This window comes from Primulina tabacum, chromosome 11, assembly GCF_025594145.1.
Source record: "Primulina tabacum isolate GXHZ01 chromosome 11, ASM2559414v2, whole genome shotgun sequence".
NCBI classification, from domain to species: domain Eukaryota; kingdom Viridiplantae; phylum Streptophyta; class Magnoliopsida; order Lamiales; family Gesneriaceae; genus Primulina; species Primulina tabacum.
The window spans coordinates 32,136,150-32,151,908 of NC_134560.1; the positions used below are offsets into that span (position 1 = coordinate 32,136,150).

At 43.1% G+C, this 15,759-nt stretch overlaps 1 protein-coding gene across 1 annotated transcript; it reads left to right on the forward strand.

Moving 5' to 3' along the window:
* The first annotated feature begins 12,228 nt into the window (after positions 1–12,228).
* LOC142519745 (uncharacterized) lies at positions 12,229–13,236 on the forward strand. Its single transcript, XM_075622774.1, has one exon. It carries the CDS (start codon positions 12,229–12,231, stop codon positions 13,234–13,236), a length of 1,008 nt encoding a protein of 335 aa, XP_075478889.1.
* The last annotated feature ends 2,523 nt before the right edge of the window (positions 13,237–15,759 follow it).

A 15,759-nucleotide genomic window follows, 5' to 3' on the forward strand; every position in this document is an offset into this window, starting at 1 on the left:
GGGTTCTGTACTACTCACGCTCGGGCGGTAGAATGTGATCGCTCGGGCGCGAGGCGTTCTGGAATTTTTCTCCTCGGACAGTAAGTGTGGCGCTCGGGCGGTAATCTTTGGCCGCTCGAGCGCCGATGCTTCTGGACTCCTCTTCATTTATCACTTGAATAATGTTCCTTTGGCTCCCAAACTTACTTCCTTGCATCACGAACCCTTCGGCACTTTGCGCCTTGCTTGTAATTCCTTCATCCTTGCTCATAAGCCCCTGCAATGCTTCCTTGAATCTCTTCAGTCGTCCCCTCGTGATTGGTCCCTCTGGCAACTCTAGGGGATCACATGCTTTCCTTGGGGCTTGCACATCCGTGTTCGCATCAGAAATGAAAGTCATCGAATTAGTTAACCAGGAAGAAAAAATTTAGGAACACAGTTCAATACAAATGAAAGTAATCCAAAACAAAGTCATGGATGCACATTGATATGATCCGAGTGAATTGGGTGAGCTGGGTCGGAGCAATCCTACGAATCGGATAAGAGTTTTGTTAAGGGAAAATAAGCAAGAAAATATACCTTGAGTGGAAAGTATATCTCTGTGATATGGCTGCTTCAATTATGTCTTGCATACAAGAAGATGAACCCGTGAATGGGCGTTGAATAGGTGTCCGGTGTGGCCACTCCGATGCTTAAGTCAGCATGTGAAAATGAAAATAGCTGTGTAAGCGTGTGTATGAGTGTCCGTGAATATGCAATATCCGGTGAAAATAAATCAAACCTGCTATTTATAGGAATGAAATACATGATTACCTTGTTTTCAGTGTCCACTTACCAATTAGGGCAAGATGGATGCCCATACCCTACATTCTCAAAATTTTTCTGACACGTCAATCCCTTGTGATTCTGACACTAATGATTGCCAAGCATAAGGTATCTCATACTGGTGCACTCGAGTGATGGGCTACTTTCGAGGTAGCCCGGGTAGAAAGCCTCACGAGAGCTTGTATGAAAGCCCGGGGTGAATATTTCTCGGGCATTCACCTGCTCGGCTACTTATAATCTCATGCTGCAAACTCACCACGATTCGGATGATCCATTTAATGTCTCGGCTCATCCATGACCCGGGCTCTTCCGGGTGTATCACCATCCCTCCCTTAACAGTCGGGCTAGAGTCTCACTCGTTGTCCCGATCAGTCATGCTTGGACTTCAATAGAAAGATAATCAATTATTATAAAAGCATCGGAGCTTCATGCCTCTTGGACATGAAATAAAGTTCTGGGGCCTCATGTCTTGCGGGATTGACCTCATGTCTCCTGGGCTCAGAATAAGATGTCGGGGCCTCATGTCTCCCAGGCTTAGAATATTTTTGTCGTTTCATATTCTCGAGTGGTAGGGTTGATTTCATGATGACGCATGCCCTAGAATTGAATGGCCCAAAAAGCTTCGAATTTCGAGAATGCTATCAGTCTGAGACACCGCGATCTTCGAGCATGTCCTTTCATCTACCCACACAATTTCCGAGACACCTCTTGGTCGTCCGATTTATCCTTAGATCAATGATTGAGATCCATTCCCCTGACATATATAAAACAAAAAACCCACTTCATTTGCCACTTTTACAATTCCTCATTCTTTCCAAAACTTCATTCGCAACTCCAGCGTATCGCGTTCTTCTGTTCCGGCGATTTCCAACCAACAAATCCTTCAATCGCTTATTCTCGTAAGTTCCTTCTTCCATTTCTCTTTAAATATGTCAAATTCAACTTCTTCTACCTCTGTATCGAATGCGCAAGGCTCATCTAGTTACGAGTCCACCGCGATACGCTCCGATTCACCTCCTTCTCCTCCCCCAAAACGTTTTTCACCCACCTTTCTCCAAAAACCAACACACTAAAATCCAAGCCTTCCTCTGTTGGCCCGTCCCGAGCTCTGAAAAAGGGCAAGGGTAAGTGCAAAGCTCGAGCTTTCAGCTCTTCTCCCCCTGAGAATCCAGGAGCTCCTTGGTTTGCTTCAATGAGCAGCACTATGCACTCGGGAGCGAACGAGGAACTTAGGGCTCTCGGCTCTATTCCTCCTTCATTCCCCCTTCTGATTCCCAGCCTCTCTAACAAGGCCGATAGTCCTTTGTCTAGCTTCACAACTTTCTTCAAGGATCGGGTTAGGAATGGCCTTCGATTCCCCATTTTTGCTTTCTATACTGAGGTTGTTGAGTTCTTTAATGTACCAGTAAACCAATTCCACTGGAACTCTTTCCGAATTAGGGTCTCGGCCTATATCCTCTTTAAAATGCACAATTTACTCATCTAACCCCTTATTCTCCATTATTTTTTCGTTTGCCGGATGGGAGATAATGCCTTCTCATTATCTGCCCCCCTAAAATCTCGATTCGTGGACGATATCCCTTCTTCCCAGAAGGGATGGAAAAGACGTTTTTTTCATTCGCCTCCCGACTTCTCTTCCCTGTTTAACTGGTTTCCTCCCCACTCTTCCTTAACAACCTTCTCTTCCCAAATCTTACAAATTAGAGGAGTCTTACCTCCGAAGCCAAGAATTGGTGGAGGGGCAAAAGTTCACCTCTTCTACCCTCATTTCATAGGAAAATCTGCTTGCTTATGGGTTGAGTGTCCGGGTAGAGGACCCTCTCGACCGGGTGGTAGATGAAGTGGCTGGCTCGGGCGCTCAACCTAGTAATTTCCAACTCTAAACTTTCCTTTACTTCTTTTTATTTTATACTTGATTTTCAATAACTCAGCGTTGCTTTTTCCCTTGATTTTGACAGACAATTCCGAAATGCAAGAGGCCTTCACCAAGAAGTGGGAGGCCGAGAAGGCGACCAAGGAGAAAAAGTTGGCAGCCCGGAAAGCAGCTGCTAAGAAGAAAAAACAGATATTGCCCATGCTTTCTGGGACCCAATTATCTGCGACCGAGGAAGAGGTGGCCCGGATGGACGACTCTGCCCCGGTGGTGCATCAGCAAGAGATGGAAATGGTTCGAGTTGATTCTCAGGAATATTCAGCAGACCATGTTCCTCTTATCTAGAGAAAGAGAAAAATTGTGGCAAGCCCAGAGCTTGTTCTTTTGGAGAGCAACAAAGGAGGAGATGAAGAGACCTCCCGGGCAACTCAATCCACTCATCTTCTACAAAATCAGCCACTTAATGAGCCCCTCCAATCCGGCCTGCCATGAGCCCGAGCTAATCTCTTCATTGAGAGAGTCACTCCAACCAGAGTCAAGCTCCTCAAGCAGATGCTTCTTCCTGCTGAGGAGGCACATTTGAAGAGCTTCCTCCCGACCTTTAAGCTCTTCGAGGGATCAAACCAGATCCTTTCCTTAAGTCCTCCTGATCTCTTTCTCTTTCTTTCTTTTTTTTCTTTTTTATTAACTCCTTCTGAACAGGGTGTTCAAATGTCAGTCTCTACTTTTGCAGAAGTGGCTGCGGTGGCTACAAGAGAAAGCGGTCGACCCTGGACTACTCAAGAGCTACACGAGCAACTGGAAGGAGAGCTTTCCCGAGTTCAATCAGCTCATGAGAAAGAAATGGCCGGCCTCCGCACTGCTTTAGATAAGGCCAACCAGCAATTGGCAATAACTCAAGCGGATCTGGCAAAAGCCTGAGATGATGCTGAAGATGGCCTGGTCAGGGAGGAAACACTACGAAGGCAGATCTCTTTCTTAGAGTCAGAGAATCATTCTTTGTCCGAGGAAAAGGAGAGCCAACAATCCTGGGCGTGCTGCTAAGGCTGCCCAGGCTGCTTCTGAATATAACCTAGATAAGTGGCGAGCCTCTTTCCTCCAGTCTCCTGAATTCCAGAAGGCGGTTGAAGATCGGGCCTACTCTTTCTTCCAGACTAGTTTCGATAAATGCCGAGAGCAATTTGAAAAAATTGGGCTTCCTCTAGAAGATAGGGAGTTGTGCCTCATTTTTTTTATTAAGACCCAATAATATGATTTCCTTTCTCTTCACGAGTCGAGCCCTACCCATTAAAGTTACGCCTTAGTGGACGAACGTCATGAGATCCCCAAATAATATTACTTGAAGTCATGGGAGTTTCACATAGATCACATCAAGTATATCACTTGAAGTCACTGATCGCGAGTAGCGTTCATCATTCAATCACTGTTGATGGGAGGCAATGAGATATTAAACCTTTTATAAAGAAATTTCTTTTTTAATTGGATTGATTTAAATTTTTAATCTTATCCAAATGAGGTATTTTGAATTTGAAAATGTATATCATCATTAGTTTTAAAATCTCGTGTCTTGTTTGTTTGTATATTTGCCAGATTCATACAGCTCTTATTATTATATTAATAATAACACAAATACTGATTATTTAAAATATATCACATACATTGTAAATAATAAAAGATGATAGATAACTGAGAACTAATTGATCCATATAATCCATGTATGGATCCAAGTCCAAAACCAAGGTAAGTGCTGGTATGGACATGTAATGTTATATAAGCTTCCAATATTTTACATTTATTTGATCATCAAAACTCTTGAAGATCTGAGCCCGCCATCTTCAAATATTTATCTCTCATCAAATTTAGTATTTACATTAAATTTTCATGGTACATTAGGATACAAATTTAAGGGGAGGGAACGGGCCATGAATCAGACTCACTAATAAAAAATTATCAAACAATTAAAAACACAATATATAAAATATCCTAACATAGACCTAGAAAATTGATTATGACTATCGATCATCTTTTTACAATATAATCTTAAATATTATATTAAATCCATAATATCAAATATTAGCAACAAATCATGTATCTTGCAACTTTGTCAATATATGTTATAATTAGAAATAATTTTAAAAGTTAAATGAACATATTTATCTAACTTCAATTAATTCATTAATGATTGAATTTCTTATAAAACACATTTTACAGTAAATAATTAAAATATAATTCTAATTATTTTTTTTGTAATAACATTCCATAATTTTATCAAAATTTATTTTGAGTGGTTAATTTGATTAATTTTTCATAAAATATCAACATGGCCCAAAATTTTTGAAAATCAAAAAATTGTCCCGAGGCCCTCAAAAGGAAACCCCATGGGAAAGGGCTACCTCAGACCATCTCTGGTACCCTGCTCATGCTCTTTTAAATAATTCCCGAACAGTTCGGGCAGCACCATGCGGGCAGGGCCTTATCTGCCCCCATATTTTTTTAAAAAAAACTAGGCAGAACAGCGTACTTCCTACCTTGGGCAGCGCTGCCCAAAACGGGCAATGCTTGTTTGTTTTTTACTACCCAGATCCTTGATTTTGGACGGACCATAGCATCCCTTCCGAAGGATGCAGAAAAGGAGGAGGACCCAAAAGAAAAGGAGCAGATCCTGGCTCAAGTCCCATAGATTTAGAGTAGGATTGTAAATTTCTTTCCTTTTTATTGTAATCTTTATCTTAGAAATTTCTTTAATAAAATACTCCTCTTTTTACTCATCGTGTCTTTCATAGATAGCATGAGAATATTACAAAATACTCTGCCTTAGAAATAATTAGATTCTTCTCATTCGTATATTGCTTCTGAATGTTAAATCTCAAATTTTTTCTAAGTGTTGGAAAATAACTGGTATTTTTAACAAGTGACTGGGGACTCCTGCCTTGAAACTGAGGTATGAGTTCCTAATTTTAATAAATGGTTGGGGTAAGGAGCCCCAAGCTAGGGTACGGATCCCTGGACTTAATGAATAATCGAGGTGCGGGCCCGAAGCCAGGGTATGGGTTCCTGGGCTTAATGAATAACTAGGGTACGGATCCCTGGACTTAATGAGTGATCAAGGTGCGGAGCCCCGAGCCAAGGTACGGAGCCTCGGGATTAATAACCAGGGTACGAGCCGAGCCAGGGTACGGGTCCCTGGACTTATAGATAATCGGGGTCTGGAGCCCCGGGCCAGGGTACAGGTCCCTGGACTTATAGATAACCAGGGCCTCATGCCTCTCGGGTTTAGATATAATATTTCACACATTTTTTTGAGAAGAAAATAGCTTCATTGTCACTTCAGATAACAGATACATTTTAAGAATAATATTTTTTAAGTAAAAAATATTATGTGGTCATTTATAAGAGCGTCCCTGAGCATCCTCCAAATAAAAGGCTCCAGAGCTAACTTTCTGAATCATTTTGTAAGGTCTTTCCCACCGAGCCTCCAATTTACTCACATCTCCAGCTGGATTGACTTTTTTCATTACCAGATCGCCTATCTAAAAGTCTCGGATGTTGACTCGCTTGTTATATAATTTCATAACTCGGCCCCGATAAGCTTTCATCCGAATCATTGCCTGCTCTCTCTTCTCCTCCACCGGATCTAGTTCCATTGCCCTGCTCTGATCATTATCGTCCGGGTAAAATTCTACCCGGGCGGAAGATTGCCCAATTTCCACATGTAGGACTGCTTCAGGACCATATATCAAATTAAAAGGAATTTCTTGAATAGGTGATCGTGGGATAGTCCTGTATGCCCAGAGAACACTAGGCAACTCCTCCACCCAGTTTTTCCTTTACTTTCAGCCGAGTTTTTCAAATCTTGCACAATAATCATGTTTATTAGTTATGTCTGCCCATTTGCTTGAGGGTAAGCAACAGAGGTGAAAGAATGAGTGATCTTCATTTCTTGGCACCATGACGTTATCTCATTTCCTTGAAACTGTCTTCCATTATCTGAAATTAATCTCCTGGAACCTCGAACCGGCATACAATGTTTTTCCACAGAAACTTCATCACCTCATTCTCAGTGATTCTAGCCAGAGGTTCATCCTCAATGAATTTGGAGAAGTAGTCTACTGCCACCAGGAGAAACTTCTTTTGAGCTCGAGCAACTGGGAAAGGTCCCACAATATCCATACCCCACTGATCGAAGAGACAAGATGCCCAAATAGGCTTCATAGGAGTAGTTGGGCTGTGCTAAAAGTTAGAATGATATTGACATCCTTCACAGGCTCGGACCATCCTAGAAGAGTCTTGGCTTATGCTCGTCCACCAAATCCAGCCAGCATTGCTTTCTGGGCCAACGTTGTTCCTCAGAGATGCTCCCCGCAACATCCTTCATGTATTTTCCGGAGGACATACTCTACCTCTCCCATAGCTAAGAATTTTAACAAAGGTCTTTGGTATGATCTCCTATATAAGATGCTATTTAAAAGAACGAACATGAGAGCTTATTTTTTGATCTTTTGGGCTTGAGCTCGATCTTCAGGTAATACATTATGGGCAATGAATTTGATCAGAGGTATCATCCATAAATCCTCTTCAGTAGAAAGAATTAGCCGAGTAACATGCCATATTTTTCAAATATTGAATTCTGACAAGGAGACGGCCATTTTAGCTAAGGCATCTGCTTAACCATTCTCACCTCGGCGGATTTGCTCAATACTCCAATCCGCAAAAGACTCTGCCTGGGCTTTGATGACCTTTAGATACTTGAGCATTATGTCATCCTTAGTTTCATAAACTCCCTTTATCTGTTGAGTGACAAATTGTGAATCGGAGTATAGAATGATTCGGGAAGCTCCTATTTCCCGGCTGAATCATTTCTGAAAGGAAGTCCGACAAGGCTTGTGCTTTGATAGCAACCCGGAACCTGTATTTGATATCATACTCTCCAAGCTCGACTGTCCACTTTATCATTCTTCCAAAAACTTCCGAATGAGTCATGATCCTCCCAAGATGACTGTTGATGAGCACAATAATCGGATGCGAAAGGAAATAAGGCCGTAATTTCTGAGCAGTCATGACAAGGACAGGGTTATCTTCTCCACTTCATTGTATCGGAGCTTAGCTCCCCTGAGAGCATGGCTAACATAATACACATGCTTCTGATTGGAGCTTTCTTCTCGTATAAACACTGAGATGACAGCATACTCTGTAGTGGATAAGTAGACAAATAACTTCTCCCCGGGATCAGGCTTTACCAAAACTGGAAGCTCTGCTAAGCGACTCTTGAGGTCTTTAAAGGCATGTTCGCACTTTTCATTCCAACCAAATTGTTGTGCCTTCCGCAGGATCTGAAAGAATGGATAACTTATGTATGCAGATCTGGATATAAATCGGGAAAGTGCAGCAATCCTACCAGTTAGTTTCTGAACATATCGGACGGATCGAGGGGATGACATATTAAATATTGACTTGACTTTTTTGTGGTTTACCTCAATCCCTCGATCAGTTACCAAAAAACCCAAAAACTTACCACTCTTCACCCCAAAGATGCACTTGATCGAGTTGAGTTTGATCTCATAATGCATGAGAGTGGCGAACGTCTCTTCCAAATCAGAGATGAAACAAGAAATTTCTCGAGACTTACCCAATATATCATCAACTTATACTTCCACATTTCTTCCCAACTGCTTCTCAAATACTTTATTCACTAAATACTGATATGTAGCTCCAGCGTTCTTTAAACCAAAAGACATAACTACATAACAAAATATACCTCCCGAGATAATGAAACTAGCATTGTCTTGATCATTCTTGGCCAGGGGAATTTGGTGCTACCCCTGGTAAGCATTCATAAAACTGACCAGTTCATAGCCAGGATAATGATCTTTGGGGCAAGACTTGTTGAGATCCCTGAAATCTCCACACATCCTCCACTTCCCAGCATCTTTAGGAACTAACACTACATTCGAGAGCCACGTAGAAAACTGTATTTTTCAAATGTGGCCGGGTTGCAACAATTCTATGACCTTTACATCAATCACTTTGTCCTTCTCAGAACCAAAGTGTCTTCTCTTTTGTTTAACAGGTTGAGACCCCGGAAGGATATTCAGATGATGCTCAGCCATCAAGGGTGAGATCCCAACCGATTCCTGCTATGACCAGGCAAAAACATTAATGTTAGCTTTTAACATGTTTAATAAATTGACCCAGGTTGATAAGTCAATAAGGGGACTCATAATCCCTCTTCAGCATCCGACATTCATTTGTGTTATAAAAACATACTTTGTGAAGGATACATAATCCCTTATTCTCCGGTCTAAGTGACTATGGATTGTAGTTTAGGTCCTGCAATCGTTCTGAGCTTCACTTTTGGACCTCCCTGTCCCGGGCACTTTTCAGAGGCAGGGAAAAATGTCCTAGGTGGACTCTCTTCTGACTTCTTTCCTCGGGTCTTGCCACCCGCTCACCCCTCTCTCTTTTCAAAGCATCAATCTTTTGCTTCTCGGCTTCCTCCATATTGATGTATTTTTCTAACCGGGCCAAAAGATCCTCAAAGCCTCGGGCGTTTTATTGGTCAATGATCGGAAAAATTTTCCCTCCCGTAAGCCCTGGGTAAATGCAGTAGTTTTGGTTACAGGGTAGGGGGGACATCCAAAGCGACTCGATTGAACCTTCGGATGTATGCTCTCAAACTTTCTTCCTGGCTTTACTTCACTTCAAACAAACTGAAAGTGGTTTTTTTTATATTTCTTGCTGCTGTTGAAATGATGCAAGAACACTTTCTGGAAGTCTTCAAAAGATTGTATACTTTGACAAACCAGTCCCTTTAACCATATCTGGGCTGAATCAACCAAAGTGGTCAAGAACACTTTACATTTGATCATATCCCCATAGCAATGTAGCATAGCCATATTCTCGAATATAGCGAGATGCTCTTCAAGATCAGCACTCTCATCGTAATCCTTTATCTTCGCAGATTTAAAGTGCCCTGGCAAAGGTTCCCGGGTAATGACATTAGAGAAGGGACACCCTTTAGCAATTACCCAAGAATTATTCCGACCTTCCACCTGCCCCTCCATAATCTTCATCTTCCTCCTGAACTCCTCAGCTACAGTAGGGGACTTAGAACCAACACTAGATTCTCTCTCCTCCACTCTCACCTCCTCTTCTCTCCCCTCTTGATCTCTCTCCCTGCTCGCCTTCTGGTGAGGTAGAATGATGAGAAGGGTCCTTTCTTTCTATTGCCTTCCCAACAACATCGGATATAATCCAAGCTAATTCTTTGGGTGACAAGATGATAGTAGGTTGAGGTCCAGTGAGTGGAGGACCACCTTGACCAGAGAGAAGTGGATTATCTCCAGGAACCCGAGAGCTATCTTGATTCGCTCTTCTAGTAGGAGCCATATCTAAGTCTTAAGCTCAATTTCCCATATACGGCGCCAATGATGTGATCCGAGTGAATTGGGTGAGCTGGGTCTGGGAAATTCACCGAATTGGATAAGAGTTTTGTTAAGAGAAAATGAGCAAAAAAATATATCTTGAGGGGAAAGTATATCTCTGTGATATGGCTGTTGCAACTGTCATGCAAACAAGAAGATGAACTCGTGAATGGGCATCAGAGGGGTGTCCGGCGTGGCCACTCTGATGCATAAGTCAGCAAGTGAAGATGGAAATGGTTGTGTAAGCGTGTGTATGAGTGTCCATGAATATGAAATATCCTATGAATATAAATCAAACCTACTGTTTATAAGAAGGAAATCAATGATTACCTTGTTTTCAGTGCCCACTTACCAATTAGGGCAAGATGGATGCTCATACCCTACTTTCTGACAACTTTTCTAACACGCCAAAACCTGCGATTCTGACAATAATGATTGCCGAGCATAAGGTATCTCATACTGGTGCACTTGAGTGAGGGGCTACTTTCGAGGTAGCCCGGGTAGAAAGCCTCCCGAGAGCTTGTATGAAAGCCCGGATTTCTGATTAGCCTGGGGTGAAGATGTCTCGGGCATTCACCTGCTCGGCTACTTATAAGCTCCTGCTGCTCGGGCATTCGTGTCCTTCTTACGATGGATCCGGATGAAGTTATTCGACTGATAGATGAATTGAAATTGTCTAGCGTGCATCTTTAAGGGGAAACCCTAACCCTTGAGGATGGGGACTTACATATTGGTGCTAAGTGTTTGGAACATTGGTTGGTGGCCAAAGTGCTCGCGCCTATGTTGATCAACGTGGTGACGTTTAAACAGCAGATACCGAGAATTCTCCAGGGCACCCAGTCGATCGAGATTGGCTCTCTCGGGGATAACTTCTTCACCCTATATTTCACTACGGTCTCGGATCGTCGGCGGGCTATTTTCGGGGGGCCATGGAACTTTTCAGGGATTTGGTTGTCTTTGCAGAAACCCGAGGGCTTCAAAACCATCGCGATTTGAGGTTTGATTCTATCTCGATATGGGTTCAGTGCTATAATTTGTCCCTGATATTCATGTAGAGAGATGTATTGCATAAAGTTGGCAGTCTAATCGGAGAGGTGGAAGAGATTGATACACTTGATAATGGCTATTCCATAGGAAGGTATACGCATATCAGAGCCCGAATTGATGTTACAAAACCTTTAAAAAAAGCCATCAGCGTGTCTGTCAATAAGGACTCGGATATTATTTTCGTCATCTTGGCCTATGAGCACCTTCCCTCATTTTGTTATAATTAGCCGAGAATCTGGCTTATGGGGATTGGCTTTGGGCGACTAATTCAAGAGGAGGGGATAAATTAAAGGGATCATCTCCTTGGAATAACCAGGAACATAGCTCAAAGACCCCGAATGGTACTGACCAGCCCCTGAGCGAGGCAAGTAAATCATCGTCAGCTGTGGTTAAGCACACTCTGACAACGATTTCTGTCCTTGGTGGTGAAACACATGATAGATTGAAGGAGGACAAAGCAATACCTGCTACCCACAGTAAATTTTTTGCATGCAACCAAAGTCCTAGGCTCTCTCTCGCGCCCTCACCATAATTGATGAATGTGGAACAAACTCGGCATCAGATGGTGTATGTCGATGGTGCTGGCCAGCTCTTGTCTGATATGGACGCACCAGGTGTTGTAGGGTCCTATGGGCAGAACCAGGATAAGAAATTGAAAGGCTGGAAGCGTCGTGTCCGGGATCATGGGGCGTCTATTTGTAATCTGGATAGTGGGAATACTGGTAAAGAAAATGATTTTAGGAGGGTGGGTAATAGCCTTGGCAGCAAACGAGTGCTCGAAGATGTAACAAATCCTAATGATAGTACTCCAACGGCGGCAGTGGCTAAGCAACCCCGCCGACATCAATGAGTTGCGTCGTTTGGAATGCTCGGGGACTTGGGAACCAACGGGCATTCCGGGAATTCCAGCGACTTATCGCTGAAAAGAACCCGTCCCTTATATTTCTTTGTGAAACTGAATTAAGGGACTTTAATTGTAAGCGTTGGAATGTTATTCTGGGTTTCTCTTGATTATATGTAGTTAATTGTGAGGGCAAAAGTGGAGGATTGATTATGTTGTGGAAGGAGCCTTTGAATGTCACAATGCTTTCCTATTCTTCTGGGCATATTGACAGTATAGTGCAACATGGGGAGAAGAGATGGAGATTTACAGGCTTTTACGGCCATCCAGAGGCGAATAATAGACATTTTTATTGGACGCTCCTGCGTCGTCTGAGTTGCATGCATGACTTGGGCAAGTTACCGTGGATTGTGGGCGGTGACTTTAATGAAATTTGTTTCGACACAGAAAAGCATGGGGATAACCCACGGCCCTTGGGGCAGACTAGGGAGTTCCGTGACGTGCTTGATGTTTCCAACCTCCAAGATCTTCATGCTGAGGGGGAATTCTTTACTTGGATCAATCGTCATGCTTATCCCAATGTTATCTTTGAAAGGATTGATAGATATGTGGCTACTTTTGAGTGGAGAATTCTATACCCTGCAGCGAGGGTGCATAATCTGGAATTTTATCACTCGAATCACCGGCCTATCTTTCTTGAGGTAGGAGGATCGCAACTCTTTCAAGCTCAGATCCCTGCCTGTATGAGATTTGAACCACATTGGGCCACAGAAGCAGACTGTTCAGATGTTATTATGAGGGGATGGAATAAGCAGAATACTTCTTTGTCACTCCCAAGTAGGCTGGCCAAGTGTCTGGAGATCCTCAGGACTTGGGCAGGAGACAGGTTTCGAAAGTTTCCAATACAGATCAGAAATAAACGCATGCAGCTGAATGCTTTGCGGACTCATGACCAGGGGACACTAGCTGGGGATCGAATTGGGCAGTTGGAACGAGATGTGGAGATGCTAGTAACTAAGGACGAGCTATACTGGAAGCAGCGCAGTCGGGCGAATTGGCTTGCACATGGTGACAGAAACTCCAAATATCTCCATGCGTGTGCGTCGACGCATCGAGCTAAGAACCATATTAGAGGGCTTGTCTCTTCACACGGGGATTGGTGCACTGACACTGCGAGTATGGCGGAGATCGTTCAAAATTATTTCTCCGACTTGTTCTCCTCTAGTAACCCTTCGGAGGAAGACCGATAACAAATTTTGAATCAAGTTTGCCCTATGATTGATGATCAGTTGAATTCTGTTCTTTGTGCCCCTTTTACCTGAAACGAAGTTAGGCAGGCTCTATTTGATATGCATCCAGATAAAGCGTCAGGGCCGGATGGTATGTCGGTGTTCTTTTTTCAGAAGTTCTAGGAAGTGATTGGGGAGGAGGTCACGATGGAGTGTTTGAATATTTTGAATGGAGGAGATGCCACTACTATTACTTTTATACATAAGGTAGCGACTCCAATGACTATGAAGGACTATCGGCCTATCATTTTGTGCAACGTTTGCTATAAAATTGTTGCTCGCGCTCTCACGAATAGACTGCGACCCATTCTCAAACATACTGTGAATGAGTTTCAGAATGCTTTTATCCCAGGCAGACTGATCTCTGACAATATTACATTAAATTTTGAAACGCTGCACTGGTTTAGAAGCGGAAAATAGGGACAAAAAGACTATGCTGCTTTAAAACTTGATATGAGTAAGGCTTATGATAGAGTTCAGTGGTCTTTTCTTGAAGGCATGTTGATCAGACTGGGCTTCTCTCAATGTTGAGTGGAGAAGGTTATGCAATGTGTCAGAACAGTTAAGTACTCTTTCTCTCTGAATGGTAATCTGGTCGGGAATGTCGTTCCTAGTAGAGGACCGAGACAGGGAGACCCTCGTTCTCCCTACTTATTCGTCTTATGCACTCACGGTTTATCATCTGCTATCCTCTCTCTTGAACAACAACGTCGGATCTCTGGGGTTCAGCTAGCTTCTTCCTGCCCATCTATTACTCATCTGTTCTTTGCTGATGACAGTCTTTTGTTCTTCAGAGCTACAATGGAGAACTGTTTGGTGGTGCACAACTATCTGTTATCTTATGTGAAGGCTTCAGGGCAGCTTATTAACTTTGAAAAATCTTCCCTCTCCTTCAGCCCGAATACAAATGAGCAGCTTGCTGAGAATATTAAGTTTGTGTTAGCTATCCCAGTGGTTCACGCCCATGCAGTGTATTTGGGCCTCCCGGCTGTTTCTATGCGTAGTAAGAAACTGCAATTCAGATATCTGGTGGAGAGAGTAGTGAAGAGAATACAAGGATGGGGAAACAAAACTTTCTCGGTAGAGGGTAAGGAAACACTGATCAAATCGGTGCTCCAGTCTATCCCTACTTATGCCATGTCCTGATTTCGTATTCCTAAATCGGTGTGTGAAGAGATAGAGCGTGCATGCTCTAATTTTTGGTGGGGAGTTGACGCAAGGAAAAAGCATATGCATTGGAAATCTTGGCAAGCCTTGTGTAAACCGAAATGCATGGGCGGAATGGGGTTCAGACAGTTGGAGACTTTCAATCAGGCCCTATTAGCTAAACAGATTTGACATATTATCTCGGAACCTGATTCTTTGGTGGCCAGAGTCTTGAAAGGCCGGTATTTTCTCCATCAGGATATTATGGAAACCGAATTGGGTCCTTCCTCCATCTGGAGAGCATTGATGTGGAGCCGGTCTTTACTTGCTGAAGGTTTGTGTTGGAAGGTGGGTGATTGGGCTCGTATTAATACGTTTGAGGATATTTGGCTTCCGGGTCCTAGAATCTGCCTAGCACCGATTCCTGACTATGCTTCATTTTCTAAAGTGAAGTCCCTCATGGTGCATGGGCGATGGAACGTGCCTCTGATCCAACAGATTTTCTCTCCACTTATTGCTCAGAAAATCACCTCTATTACCATCTCACGGACTATTAGAAAGGATGCGACATTTTGGAATTATGACCAAAAGGGTCAATACACGGTACAAGATGGATATAAGGCTGTCCTAGGCCTTTATGAACATCCTTCTCGTACTCGGCCCCTCACCAAAAGGGCTGGTGGAAGTTCTTGTGGTCTTTATCGATCCCTCCAAAAGTGAGAATATTCTGGTGAAGAGCGCTTAATAATATTATCCCTACGGAACAAAACCTACTTGCACATCATGTTCCGGTTACTGGAAGGTGCCCAATGTGTCAGTTTAAATGGGATACTTCCAGTCATGCCCTATTCTCTTGCCCGGCTGTGAAATTTTGTTGGAAATGAAGCTGGATTTAGTGGTCTCTTAAGCAGCTCCGCCACTTGGATGTGTTTGATATATTTCTAGGGATAAAGGAGAAGCTGAGTAAACCTAATTTCGAACTGTTTGCCATGCGCACTTGGGCCACTTGGAATGAGAGGCTTCGCTTTCTTCATGAATGTAGTAGCAAGGCTCGAGATTTGGATGCTGATTGGTGTGAAAATCTGCTCAGGGAATACCGTGCCGCACGTGTTGCAGTTATGAGTGGCACAGAGTCACCTTCGATCAGCTCTCCAGGAACTTGGTCTGCCCCGTTAGTTCACCAATTTCATTTGGATGTTGATGCAGCCTATAAAGAGGGATCTCCTAGTTGTGCAGTGGGTGGTGTGATTCATGATCATGAGGGACAACCGCTTTTGGCTTTCGGAGAATTGATAGATAAGCCCCAATATGTTACAATGGCCGAGCTTCTTGCCATCT

Coding starts and splice junctions, on each gene's coding strand:
- LOC142519745 (XM_075622774.1), top strand. CDS start 12,229: ATGCTTTCCTATTCTTCTGGGCATATTGACAGTATAGTGCAACATGGG.